Consider the following 15,462-nt stretch of genomic DNA (forward strand, 5'->3'; position numbering starts at 1 on the left):
ACTCTTCTCCCTCAAAGGGCACTCACAAATATTTGGCATCATACTAGACACACACTACTCTCACCCAGCACACACTCAGCTACCGAGTCTCAACACATTCGAAGTTGCTCACAAACACCACTTTTGGTCAATGAGAGGAACTGCTCACAACAGTATGAGAGGAACTGTTTATCTGGACCAAAATAATCCATGTCTGTACCAGCTGAATCAAAATAAAATATACCAAAACAAATATACATTTATTTATCTATAAATTATAGCAGGTTACATAAACTCACAAATATCAGCATGGGTAGGAATAAAAATATGGGGCCCTCACAACAAAGGAGATACTGAATATTGAAACAAAAATACCACAAAAAAAAAAAAAAAAAAATACTTGTACCACAGATACCTCGTTTCTTGAACAAACTCCTCCAAATACATACACATTCAATTATAATCCTCAAACTGCATTTTAGAGGCCCTGACACCCAAAAAACCATCCACTGAAACAAACAGCCCACTAGAGAAGTGAGATTTCATCCCTTCCTTAACCACTAGACACAAAATCCAATTATAGTACTATTCCAAAATCCTCTCTGCCCACACTGTAACTCAGTCCTGCACACCACAAACCAACTAATTGATTCCCAATCCTCCCTTAAACACCAAAGACAATTCTTCTGCATAGGCTCTAAGAGGCCTCAGTGATGAGAAAGTAGCCGGCTTCTTGGAGGCCACCGGCTTTATAAGGAACTGAACCTGGGCAATACAACTACCACCAGATATTCAATCCATCACGTAATCATTTTGAGAATAATTTTCATGAAGATAACATGTTGCTCCACTTCATATTGCATTGCAGTTTCTAAAAATTACACAATACTAATACAACTTTTTTTCTCAAAGCTGTACCAAGAGAAAACCCATCGTACCACTACATCTAACAACACCTCTGGTATTCTCAAAAGTATGTAAATGCACAATCACCAACCCTGATTTAGTCCTGCAGCCTGTATGAGAGATGTTGCTTGGGCAATGGTCTCAGCTAACTGTGCTAAATTCTGTTGAATATTGCTGTTTGGCTGTCCACCAGAAAGAGACTGGGGGGCTACATTCATACTGCCAGGAGGACTCCCTCCCATAGTACCATTGTGTGGGGCTATAGCACCTGTTACACCTCGAGGCAAACCTGCAAACGGTGGGCCTCCTGGAGCGCCTGACATCATGGGTGGTGGCCCTCTGCAATAAAAGCATGAGGAAATAATTAAAAGAATTACAAGAAATAAAGGATCAATGATTACTACTTTTCAAAAGTACCACCATACTCAAATTAACAAATATCAATAACAGAAATTTCAACTTACGGAGGCATGTCATGGTGAGAATCAAACTTGACAATCAATCTCTGGCCAGGTGGATATTCAAATCCATGAAGTTTCTCTTTGGCATAGGTTGCAGACTGAATATTATTATACACCACGGTGGCAACTCCTCGCGCCTGATGATGAGCCATCTTTTGGTTTGGGTGAAGAGAGAGGTCTTTTAGTATAATACAATAATAAAATTGTAAATGTGGTCCACATATGGACTACTGTGAGAAATCAGCAATTTTCCTTTGGTCACCCTCACAAACCCTGCACAATTCTTTAAAAAGTACTGTGATACATTTATACACCTTTCTTTCTTTCTGATTTTTTCTTATTGTGCATACTAATAAAATAAAGTACTGTACGTTTCTATTCCTTCATATTCAGTTCTAAGTACAGCACAAACAAATGATAACTCCTCATCAGATTGCCAAACTATTGCAAAAAATGCAGCAGCAATAAACTTTACGTACTGGCATTACACCTAAAACCACTGAAGGCAGAGATGATCAGGAACAAATTTAGATACTCTCCATCTTGTTTTGAATGCAGGAGAGTAATACAAATGAACATTAAACCATCTCAAAATTGCAGCCTAAATTCTTAATGACCCTCTTCATAATTTTATCATGCTTTGTCTTTTAATGTCTCCAACTTACAGTATTCATTAAGTATAAAATATTAATTTACTCCTGTGTGGAAAAAGTTTCATTAAAAGAAATTAAAATCAAGAATAAGGATTAGTTCTAACTTTGAATATAGTTTAACTACAGTATTTACAAAATAATGAACTGTAAACTAAAACTCAACAGTCAACTACAAAGAAGTATTAGTGTTTTCTACAATGTGCTCCCAATGATCAAGTACCTAAGGCCAAAAGTAATACAGTACAGTACTATGAGATACCCATTATGCCATCCTTGTGTCCAGGGCATGCAAGTTAACAAATCACCGACAACCCTTGTTTCTTTGACTTGAGACCATAACAAATTTTTTTGCGTTTATCTTACAGGATATAAATTATGTCGTTATTATGTCAAGACCATGCAAATGAACAAGTCCCCTACAATCACTATTCCATCAACTTGAGACATTTGTACACATTACAGTGAATCAACCAATAGACTATGCTCTCTCTATTTTAGGCATCCTTAGCAATCATAATTTTTTTCAGGGACAAACTCTGTTTTCAACTGTAAGGAGAAAGAAAATATAAGAAAAATCCATTACATTATAACACCAAAGAAAAATATGGAAAATTCATAATTCTATCAATGTGATGTTAAACCCACTTAACAATCAACTTCTGTGAACTATAACTGTTACTATGGAAACCATAAGTGAGTGGAGCTTCATCTGTAGGTAAACTGACATTTATTTTACAATTTAAATGGATAGATTGATTGAAATAAAAACAACTGTCTATGAGTCTCACTGCACAGTACAGTATTATCAGTCAGTTACAACAAAACGTACCATACTAAAATAAAAATAAAAAGCTTTTAAAAGTACAGTAGTCGGTTTTCTTTGGCAAAACTTATAGTATTACAGTTCATTCAGGGTGTTTACTGCACACTGTCAAATGATAAGTACTGTCTCCCTTAAAGGTATGTCTTTCAGTTCTCCAGCTTTTAATAATGCTATTTCTACCACTATTTTTATCTTAAACCCTATTCTTACTTTTTCTTGATTAGAGGATTATGTGTTTTATCGAGGGACCATTAGATGTGAAACCCTCCATCTAAGGGATCATAGGGAGAGAGAACTCTGTTATATGGAGACTTCACTGTACAGTACAATACTGTAATTGAATGATGCAGTGTCACCAAAATCAATGCTCAATTACCTGCACAATTGATCCCCCAATACTAAATTCAATAAAAAATGTATAACCCAACCTAGGTTAAAAAAAAAAAGAAGTATCCACTTAATGTCCCTACCACTGGTGGTGTGGGGATAAAATGTAAGATTACATTATGCCAAGTCTAACCACCAAGTTCTGCATTGTGTCAGAGTTATTTAATACTACTATATGTTTACTTTTTAATTTTTAGTCAATATTCTGTATATTTGACCAAATTCACAATCAATAATGCTGCACACAAGTATAAGGTATTTGCTATTGAGCATATAACCTACAGAATGTACCTAATATAAACCAAATTCTGTACTCAAATTTTTGGCAAACTGAAAAACCCAAAATAAAGGATCACACTTCTCAATACATGTACAGTGTAACAAAAAAATATACCGCCACCCTAGTGTACCATTGTACCAACATCTCAAGTTATCAAAACACAAATTTTTGATGTATAAAGAGTTCAACGACAAAATGTACAAGATAATGGTCGGAGCATGTCAAGGTTAGACAAAGTTGTACATAACGCAATGATGTCTAAGGAATAGTGTTCCCTATACCATGTTCTTACGAACTTAAAAAAGAACCTAAAACCTTAATCTAAGATTAACTTAGAACAGTGAAACAATGTCCCAGTTTCCCTGTCCACGTGCTGCATGATGATAGTATACCTGTCCAGACTTGCGGTCTTTCCTCAGGTCGCAGTAATCAAGACCGGGGATAAGGTCAAACAACTTCCAGAGCTGGTCCTGGTTGAGGGTCGGCGAAGCAATTACAGTCAGCCGCGTCACACCCTCAGGATTTAGCCCACTTGTGTCCACTGTAGAGGGGTCGGATGTCCGCAATGAGTTGTGTCATAGGTCAACATGGGCCAAACAGTTAAACAAGTCCTTGTTTGCTTAAAGAATTTCCAGGAGGTGCGTTTGAACAAAAAGACAATGCAATACTCTAATATATTATGAAGCATTTATTTTTCCTACTACAATCAGAATTGTTGATTTATCAAAATACTGAGATCTTAAAAATGGAAGAAAAAATTCTAGTATATTTATAAAAAAAATAAATAAAATAAAATAAAAATGGTGAATCTTGAAAATAAAAGCACCAATGAAAATTCTTGAGGCAAAAATTAGATTTAGAGCAACAAAGGACATCTTTTCTCACATGTGCCTTAAGGCCAATATACAATGGCATTACTTAAGAAAGTCATTAGTAGTTACAGTTTTGCAAAAGCCATATATACCTATACTGATTTGTACTGATTAAATAATAATAAAGAAACTGAAAGCCAAATAAACTTGAAAGCTCGCCGCAACAAAGGTAATTATTAAATCCAACAAGAGTTAATACCGTTTAATAAAACATAAGTAAACTTTAGCCAAATGAGCAGCAAAAATCACTTAAAACCACAAATAATTTCTCATGCTTTTCAAGGACTTGATGCTTTTCACATGTGCCAAGTACTTGACAGTGATACAAGCTACAACAAAATAAGATTTCAAACTGACACACGAACTGCAATTTGAGTGGGACTATGACATTAACTAATTGGGAGTACAATATCTTATAAAAACATTAAAACTATCATCTAACTGCTCCCACAGCAAAACAGAATGACATCCAATAAATAATAAAACAAAACCAAAATAATAATACTGTACTAATGATGAGTAAAGATTCTATATCCGTAGTCCAGTGGCAAGTCCTTATATGTCCCCAGTTTATTTTGTCAGTTAAAAGGCACCTACAGTATAATGTCCCTCACAATTAGTTAAATTTAAGAAATCAGAATTATTCCCACATAGCCTAGTGTCTGAAAATACTAAACTGTAATTCCAAGGAAGCTAAGTAGAAACAAGAACAGGTTTTGGAAGAGTAATAATGTAATTTGTGTCACAGAATGTCTTCAGCTCGATGGTTGATCATTTCATGCTTTTTGCTATTACTAAATGTACCAAGATCTATGTAGTAGTATAACATGAGAAAAGTTGGGGGAAAATGTCAGTTCTGTACTGCAAATAAATCTACTGTAGTTGAAGATACTAATGTTATATTCATGGCCAATTAAAGTATATATATACTGTACATATAAGAAATCAAACATACATTAATACTGAGGTTGAATGTATGTAGAGGCTACTTTAGTGTGTAGCAGTATAAATCTATTAGCTAAAGAAACAGACTAGATAAAACAGATTTCGATTACTCTACTAGTAACTCCCTCCCCCAATAAATGCTCCTTACACAAACACTCATCCATGGGTGTTAAGTGAAATGAAAGATGAAAATTTACCATGAATCCAAAAATACACTGGGTATTCAAATTCCTAGTTTTTATTAAGTGAGAAATATATGATAGCCATACTAAACTCAAGAGCCATATGACAAGAAATACAATTGATATGGTGTATAAATCAAACTCTCTCTCCTCATTCATTCTCTTCAGAAATTAATAGCACCTTACTACTGTATTTACCTTTATTAGCAATGCCCATCCCTGTACTCATCCCTGTACTTTCTCAATGCCAAATACATCAAATCAAATTCCACGTTCACTTCAAGTATTTATCTAAATATCCTGTACTTTTCACCTTTCTACTGTACATTACCACACCCACCTTTCACTAGCACACACCACAACAGGTTAAACCACTCCTTACAAGTAAACTTACCACATCATTACCTTAAATTTTTCTCTTCAGAAAATTAGTTTAGTTATCCTGACCTTCTTGGAATATTGCAGCATGACCTTAAATTCTTTATTCATTAATTAAAAATGTTTCAGAGAGCAAAACTGAAATACCACATCCTTAACTATTAAATATGAATAGTATGATAGTATCCTATAAGTTCACTATTTCGAACATCATAGTACACAACTTTGTCCACATACAATGCAAAACATTTCAACAATTCAAGGAATAAATTATTATAAAAATATATTACTCTAACAACAAGTACTGTGAAGACAGTAAAACTTTTCTCCAGAAAAAATAATATATATATATATATATATATATATATATATATATATATATATATATATATATATATATATATATATATATATATATATATATATATATATATATATATATATATATATATATATATATATATATATATATATATATATATATATATATATATATATATATATATATATATAAAATTAACTTTGTAAAGATTTATTGGAATATGACAGGTGAACTCATACATGGGAGGGGGTTACTGAGACATAAAACAATGCTTCTACTGTAATAACAACAATAAAACTAGTTAGATACCAGGCACACTGAACTCATCATGTATATAAGGTGTGTCCAGTTTTAGAGAGGGTAATGAATTTTTTATCAGTGAGCTTTAATCATACTGTGTTATTATGGGTAAAAAAAAAAGGCATTGACTGTACTGACAAGTTCACCATCTCATTCTTTGTGTTCCCAACTATTGTCTCACCTGTCACTCACAAATACTAGCTCGGTTCTCCAGATGATATAATACAGACCACTCCTTTAGACAGCCCTTGGACAATTCTTGATCTTTTTTAAGACAATAAACTTGTTTATAAATTAACTAAATTTGTTCTGCATCTACTGTATGTATAGCCATTTATGAACTATGACATTAAAGAAAAAAATCACATTCTATTGTAAAGGATGAACCAATTTTTATCTCCCTGAAACCCTAATACATATACCAAAAATAGTCACGTTACAATTTTCCAAGTAGGTTGAATTACCAGAAAAACAATATTATTTTATCTAGCCTAACAAATATAGCTACATCTATGGCTCTATTACCTTTCCTCTGCCCATAAATACATAGGGTGAATCACAAGAAACAGAAACATCAAGAATAGGTGAAACCCCCAGGGAGAAGGGGGCTTGAAAAGTATGCAAAATGACAGGAAAGGATTAAAACAAGTAGGAATATGTCCTACATACATTTCCCCATAACCTTAACTTGTGTACAAAGTATACAACCAAATCCTTAATTTACACACCAATTACAGTATTTCACATTAGGCATATTCATGCTAATATTATCCCACACACAGTTTCCATTTGTAAAAATCTATAACATTCTTCAAGTATTACCTTACATGACATCACCCATTCACCTATGAATCCTGTCCGTCCAGCCCTTTCCTATTTTCTCTTATGACGCTGTCACAGATCTTGCTTACCAATATCACACCAGCCATGGCCTCCCTATGCCCATACCACCTATTTCTCAATCATCCATTCAGGTTTCCAATGAATTTTAAATCCGACACTTCTTCAAAAATCTGAAACTCCTACTTTCGATCCACCTAACTCACATAATATTTCTCATGTTGTCTAATTTCTTTACTGAGTGGTATTAAACGTAGGTACTGTACTGAATGTGTGTTCCCGTCAATGTTTGAAATCGTCTCTTGAAGGCAGAATGATTATGTTAACGTGGCAAGCTGTTAACAAGTGTTGTGAAGCAATGTAGACCCTTTCCAATCATTTTCCCTTAAAATTTCCCGCCATCCATGAAAGTTTTTGTTTTTGATCCTTCCTAAACAAGTGGGATTGGAGTTATGTAAACAAAGTGACCAGCAAGGGAGGAGTATGTGGGAGGAGGGGGAATAGTCTATAGCTTTTATGATAATGAAAACAAGTATGACCAAAGTAATAACAGTGAAGTGAAACTTAAACCTCGGATTAAACCTATAAAAGGACTTTCTAAATATAAAAAGTCCTTTCAAGTGTATTGAGTAATATTATGGTGTTGGAAATTTTTTTTATTCAAACTACCTTACCAAATAGCATGAAATGATATTTTTAATTTTCATACAGTACATCTAAGAAAAAAATTATCAAGCATCTATAGTGTGCTCACTCAAAGTTAAAAGTATCAAAACTTTTTAATAGGATTTGTACCATATTCACATATTCAAAACTTACAATGCACACAAAGAGTAATGTACAGTACTGTGCTTGGTAATAATGGAATCTAGCAAAATCTTCATTCTTACTGAAACTCAAGGTATAACTCAAATTAATTGCAGTTATAACTATTATCTAGCTAAACAAGGGATGAACCTGTAATGTGTATTACTAAAAAAACGTTTAAGCATTATCAAGGTGACACTCAATACTTACTGTATGAAATGGCATCAAAAGGTGAATGATGATTATTGATATGGGGTGTGAGAGGTCCTGACGAGTATCCATAACCTCCATCACTGCCCCGGATATCCCCCCTCAAGTCTCTGCCGCCACCACCATCAAACTTAATACCGTCACTTTTCTGGGGCTTAGGATCAGCAAAAACTGGTTTGAAGGTGCGATCACAGCTTTCAAAAGCTTTCGCTGCATGAGACATTCTGTCGAAAGCACAACCAAAAATTATAAGGAAGCAAGTTATAAGCAGAAAGATTAAAAAGAAAAAATATCTACTTTTGACCACTAACCACTAGATAAACTCATGTTTGACTTTTATTAGTCTATTGATTTCTTTAACATAGTGCCCTTTAACAACATTAAAACCCAGAGCTGCATTTGGAAAACATTGAGGTGCCTACAATATAAAGAACATTTGTGCCAATGAAACAGGAAAAACTAGTAACATTTTTCCCTCAACAGTTGACTGTTTGAATACAATCAGCCAGGTGCAAATTTAGAACTTGTCACAGACATAATTGAGACTGTTTATACACACAGCTCTCTCAGCCATTGTGATATATTTTAATGTTTGCATTAAAACTGCTTAAGATACCATATAATACTAGTGCCAAAGGAGACAAAGTTATATGGTTAAATAATATCCTTTTTCAAAGTGCAAGTTACTAAGACAGTAAGACTAGCTTAGTACAACTTTTAAATTCAAACCACAGAAAAAAGATAATTTATCATTTAATTCCAATATAAGTCAGTAAAACAAATACAATGCATTACCTGTGATATTTGACATAAGCAAAGCCTTTGCTGTCTCGTGTATTGCGGTCTCGCACGATGGAAACATAGTCAATGTCCCCAAACTGAACAAAATGTTCACGTAGGTCAGTTTCAGAGAGTGACTTGGGAACCACTACAAACAGTCGCAATAGTCTCTCCTCCTCATTCATGTCCCGTCGTGATCCTTGGTCACGGCTGAAACAAAATAAGGAATATTAATCAAATCCTTATTATCCCCGAGAGTATTTATATTTCCCAACGTGCCCAGAAAAGTGATCTTTAGAAACAATCTATAATAACCCACAATTTCAGCAATCTCAAAGCAAACCAGCAGACCAAATTATAAACTGTACGCTGCCATTCACTATACAGTACACTATTGTAGGACTACTGATGATGCTAGAAGTTATGGGCTAAATATGTAATATTATACAGTACAGTGTGTACAGGTAATTCAATTTGCATATAAAATTCCTCTATACCACAAAGGATATCTAGAATAAAATATATCAGGAGGCCAACAACTTCTTCAATTATACAATAGCTAATGTAAAGGAGAACTAAAGGTATAAATGTCAATGAAGAGTGGCAACAGGTTAGTCCCCACAACCAACCTTTGCATTTTAACATACAGTACAGTAATTGCCGAGTACAGTACACCATCATCACCATGTAAGTTTTAATTGCTGTCATTAATTTTATTGTTTTACTTTAAGCACAAATGTTCACTTCATGCTGTAGAACAAGGTGATTTACAGTGAGATTCTCACACTTCTTAAATGTACAGAAGAGGTACTTCATACTGTACACGGCAACTGATAATCTGATGCAGTACAGGTAAGTGTAATAAAAATTATTTGGTTGAAAATGCATAGAATGATGAAATAGCTATCAATATGTATGTATTATAAGGTACCTTTGAACATGAACTACTGCTTCAACACATACAATGCAATATTAGAGAATGTATTAGAATCAGTATCTATGGTAATTATTTTCTCTCTTTGGAGAGAAAAAAAGTTGATATAATTCAAATGCAACACCTTGAAGTACAGCACTATCGGAACCCATAAAAATAATTATATCATTGTTTTATATGAAACATTATTATAGACATTCACTAGAACTTTTTGGCCTCAAAACATCTAACAAAAAATATTTTTCTTTAAAAATTGTCTCTTAGCAAGACAAGAAAGTGACAGGCGTACATGTCCAAACTGAAAAATTGACAAGCAGTTTCACCACCCCACCCAGCTTAAAGCCGATGTTCTGTTCCTGACAGTTACTATTGCCTGGACAGCTCAAAATTACCATTACTGGCAGTATCAGTTGTCCTTAATGTGGTGGTTAATACAGTGCTGTACTGTACCTTGTGTTTTAATTATGCATTATACCATCAACTAGGTAATGTATGGCATAACACTGGTTGTCATGCTGAGAATACAATACAGTACAGGGTACAGTACTGTACAGTACTCCAAGTATTATGTTCTTGGCACTGTCACACACACACATATATATATATATATATATATATATATATATATATATATATATATATATATATATATATATATATATATATATATATATATATATATATATATATATATATATATATATATATATATATATATATATATATATATATATATATATATATATATATATATATATATATATATATATATATATATATATTATATATATATATATATATATATAATTTCTCAACTTTAGTAATAACATCAAAAGTTATTTGTTATTACAAACATTTAAGAATATTTAATTGTATACAATATTCTGATCAATACCTGCCATTATACCCTTTCCACCCTAGCCTGGCCCGTAATCCGGACATACGGCGGCCATGGTCGCATAAAATATTTTCCACATTCTGTATTTTCGAGTCCCGACGTTAATGATCGTGCTGTGGACTGACAAAATTTTTGTTTGTAATTCCCTTTAAAATGGCTGGCAAGCATAAAAGTGAGAGTTCTCGTGGTGCTGAGAAGAAAAGGAGACACCCATTTTAGAATTTCTATGTATTATTTTTGCTTCTTCGACTAAAGGCCTGGTCGTCGGGACGGAACCCCATCGTAAGTCGAGGAGAGACTGTTTGTGTGTGTGTGTGTGTGTGTGTGTGTGTATATATACATATATATACAGTATATATATATATATATATATATATATATATATATATATATATATATATATATATATATATATATATATATATATATATATATATATATATATATATATATATATATATATATATATTGCTGTATAAGGTCCCTTGGCCCAGAAAATGTGTACAGAGGGTCCTTGGGCTATGAATGAGTTCCATTCCTGGAGATGTTTTTAAGTCGGAACACATACCCCATATCATAGCCTAAGTCCTTTTATATAGTAGAACCTCGATATATATATATATATATATATATATATATATATATATATATATATATATATATATATATATATATATATATATATATATATATATATATATATTGGTCAATCATTAGTGGGTTAAGCCTCAGGTATTTTTATTTTTACAAATACAGTACTTTCTTAAAACTCGCAGTTTCAAAGCTTGTGTCCCTCAGAACTCACGGATTGGCATGGAAAATAAATAAAATAAATGAGGCTGTATGCCAGGGATCAAGAGGAGTCAACACTACAGGACAGTACAGACCACCATATTTCCCAGGTCATAAGATGTATCCTATAATTAGCAAGTTTATATATTGGAAAAAGAATTTTTGCAATTTAATAGCCTACTGTACTGTACCGGCAAAGCCAAGTCACTGGCTATATGCTGTCATGGTTCTCACTATCACTTTATGGGCCTACTGTATTATCAAACATTTGTTGGTATTGTTAATAAAATTTACCCAAATTAATACAAAAGGATATAACTACATATATAGTTACCTACTACAGTATACACATTACAAATATTTATCTGTACCGGGCATGTTCACAAGGAACTGTCCAGTACAGGGATTGTTTACATCCTGTGCACCAGATCAGCCAACATTTCAGAGGTATTGTCTTTGCATTGTCACTACCACAACTAACTATCACTGTGTGGGCCTAATGTCCATATAGTGTTATTTATTTTGTAATGCATGTGCATATAACTATTTATATACGTACTGTATGTATTTTACACACTCCTGGGACAGGCATGAAAAACTTGCGGATTTTGCTTTCTCACGGGTCCATTTTACCTAACCGCAGCGAATACTGTAAAGACCTTGTGTAGCTGTAGTTGCTTAATTCAGCTCATAATTGGATGTAAAAGTCTTAAGTGGTACAACACATTGATTTCTTGACTTCCTTTGCCAACTCTGTAGTGTACTGTACTCATCTTATATAATGATTTTCATAATTTATACAGTATGTACTCCGGCAGCAAACAAGTTCACTCCTTGGCAAAAGCAGGTCCTATACTACTACCTTTTATAATGTGTACAAAAGAAGTGCTATCATTACATTACCTGTGTGCAATGAGAACCTTGAGTGGTCTTGGGTGACCTCCAATACAGCGACCATTCATCTCTTCCATGGCCAGCGCTGCCTCAGATGTTTTGGAAAACTTGATGTATGTAACACCTGAGAAAGAAAAATAAATACATAAATTTACATATACAGTACTGTACTGTAAATGCATTCTGCCTATTACTAAGTTTGCTTCATTCATTTCCTACAACAAGATGACTAACTGTTGTTAAAGAACTACTGAACACCAAGAACTTGGGAGTAATTTTCTTTCTCCATAAATCTTGCAATAATTTCCCTGGATTACAAACAAATTACTGTACCCCTAAATAGAGTTGAGTTGATGGATTCCCATCCTCTAAGTTAGACCAAACTTTTGGAAATCAAAGGGCTCAAAAAGGAGTTGCCAGTAAATGAAGTGTTCCTTAAACTAGAGTAGAAAGATGAGCTTCTCAACAACTTCAAGAAGCATGCTCAATGCAATGTGAAGATTAATCCCCAAAAGTAGTTGCAGAATAGCAGTACTGATTATGTGCTTAACAAAGTAGCAATATTGTACAATTTCTTTAATCCACTTTCGTTTCAAATCAAGTACTGTAAGGTAGTATTGTGAATTTTGGAGACTTTGAGACTTTGATTTTTTTTTAAGTACAGTCAAGCACAGGAATAAGTATACACACTGTAGCTGTAAGGTCCGAAAATGGTCTGGTAACGTTGAATCTGCGCATCCAGACACATGATGAAACTCAGCTCCCCCCTCCCCCCCCCACCTGTTATCTCTAACTATTTTCTGTCCTTTACTCCTCTTCCTTCCTTTACTAATCCAAACATCAGAAAAAAAGTAGGGTAAGAGAAAAAGTGGGGGAGGAGGAGGGAGCTGTACGATAACTGCAATCCCATTCGGCAACAAGTTTACTACCATTGGATACAATATATTACAGTACTATATGTAGTCCTAATTCATTGCAGATTAACATATTACAGTTTTGGCTTCTTGCAATTAAATTTTCATAAGCTAAAAATTCAACTATAAAATTTCTTGTTTCTTTACAAAGCTATCATAAAAAAAAAAATGACTGTAAATAAGAATCATTTATGTCAGATACTGTACGTCATTTAATGCATGGCCATGAGGGACACCACAAACACACCTCTCATTAATGTACCACAACAAACGTGTTTCTTCCATACACCTTTACATTAACACACCAATATACAGTATTTTCTCGATTTAACGAACTAATTCAAGCCACCTGTTTGTTAAATCAAAATTTCCACTAATAGTAGACCCTGCTGCCATATGCCATCACAAAAATTGTAACTAAGTCCCAGGTTGCTGATCTGACTTTCTGCCTCATTTACACACAATTGCAGGGTCTACATTGTTTCACTTACTTTGACAACACAACATACATACTGTACAGTATATCATTTCTCACTAGTACATTATTGATCTTTTTCTTTTCTATTTTTGTATTTATTTATGGTCCTTTATTATTATAAGTACAGTATATATTTTTATTTAATATTGTTTTATTAGTTTTTAGTAGTAGTAATAATAATAATAATAATAATAATAATAATAATAATAATAATAATAATTATTATTATACTTTCGCCCCCAGGCCCAGATGTGGGTCATTGACCTGTGCTCTGGTGGGCTAATCTCGTAAAAAAAAAAATAAAAAATGAAAAGAAAAAAAGTACTGTACTGTACTCTATATCAGTTGTAAAAAAGCACTGGACTTTGTTACTTAAGTAAAAGTATTGTTACATTGGCAAAATGTTACTCAAGTAGAAGTAAATGTATCCAAATGTCGATGTACTTAAGCAGAAGTAAAAAGCATTTCATTTTTAAGGTACTCAAGTACTGAAAGTAAAAAGTAACAAAATTATTATTTGTCTCAAATATTAAAATAAATCCACAGTAAATTATGAAAAATATTTAACTAAAGATAAAATAAAACAGCAATTCACATATTTCTTTGATAATCTTTCTGTTAAGATTAATAACAGATTCTCAAATTATGGCTGTCCATTCAGGATCTTTTAAGCCTAAATATAAGCCCAGCATGACCTACCGAAACAGAATACAGTACTCGTAGGTTCAGCCGCTCTTCTCCCTACAATCCACCGCAAGGATGGTGAACGGGCTGAAAATATATCCATCCAACACTTTCTTCCTTATCTACAAGTATCGTCGACGTGGACTTATGGTCCGCAGACATAATGTTGTCTCTGCTCACATTAGGTTAGGATAAAGACCATTCTGGCATGTATCTGAGGTGGAGGATGACCCACACATATCTTCCTGTAAACTCTGTTACTGTCCCATTGCTAACACCCTTCAACATTACTGTATGGCCTTGATTGTCACACTGTCAGGGACCTCCTACCACAGGGAGAGTCACTAACTCCAATATGTCACCACCTACTTATTCGCAATAATTTGGATTTAATTCTTGTATGCTACCCACGCTTTGGTGGGTGCTAATTCTCATTGTCCTTAAATCATATCAATAGTGTCAACACAGTGATCCCTTGGTTAACCACCGCCTCGGTTAACGAATTACCTTCCACAAAATTCTTAACTTCGGTTAACAAGCATTCCCTCGATTAACGAACTCCTTACGAGTGGCCCTCAACATGTTTTCGCTTGCACACCAGCTGTCGTATTAGTCTGCCAATACAGTATAATCGGTTCTAGGGCTTAAATTCCTTACCATTTTAGTAAATATCAAAAAGGTTGTACTATTCAATCATTTTAAAAGTTTTATATTAAATTTTTTAGTCATTTTAACAATTATTG

General features: G+C 33.6%; 1 protein-coding gene across 2 annotated transcripts in view; it reads right to left on the reverse strand.

Annotated features, from left to right (window-relative positions):
* The window catches only part of LOC121858288 (RNA-binding protein 45-like), a 44,601-nt gene that overhangs the window by 14,142 nt on the left and 14,997 nt on the right, over nucleotides 1-15,462 (reverse strand). Inside the window, exons 2-7 of one of the 2 annotated variants that reach the window (XM_042354612.1) lie at nucleotides 12,653-12,767; nucleotides 9,141-9,335; nucleotides 8,346-8,569; nucleotides 3,882-4,030; nucleotides 1,350-1,498; nucleotides 1,175-1,224 (exon numbers count right to left, since the gene is read on the reverse strand). In XM_042354612.1, coding sequence (XP_042210546.1) covers nucleotides 1,175-1,224; nucleotides 1,350-1,498; nucleotides 3,882-4,030; nucleotides 8,346-8,569; nucleotides 9,141-9,335; nucleotides 12,653-12,767 — 882 coding nt within the window. Of the gene's footprint in view, nucleotides 1-976; nucleotides 1,225-1,349; nucleotides 1,499-3,881; nucleotides 4,031-8,345; nucleotides 8,570-9,140; nucleotides 9,336-12,652; nucleotides 12,768-15,462 lie in introns of both variants that reach the window. The other variant, XM_042354611.1, reaches the window with a different exon arrangement.

Source organism: Homarus americanus, unplaced genomic scaffold (assembly GCF_018991925.1).
Source record: "Homarus americanus isolate GMGI-L3 unplaced genomic scaffold, GMGI_Hamer_2.0 scaffold57980, whole genome shotgun sequence".
NCBI classification, from domain to species: Eukaryota; Metazoa; Arthropoda; class Malacostraca; order Decapoda; family Nephropidae; genus Homarus; species Homarus americanus.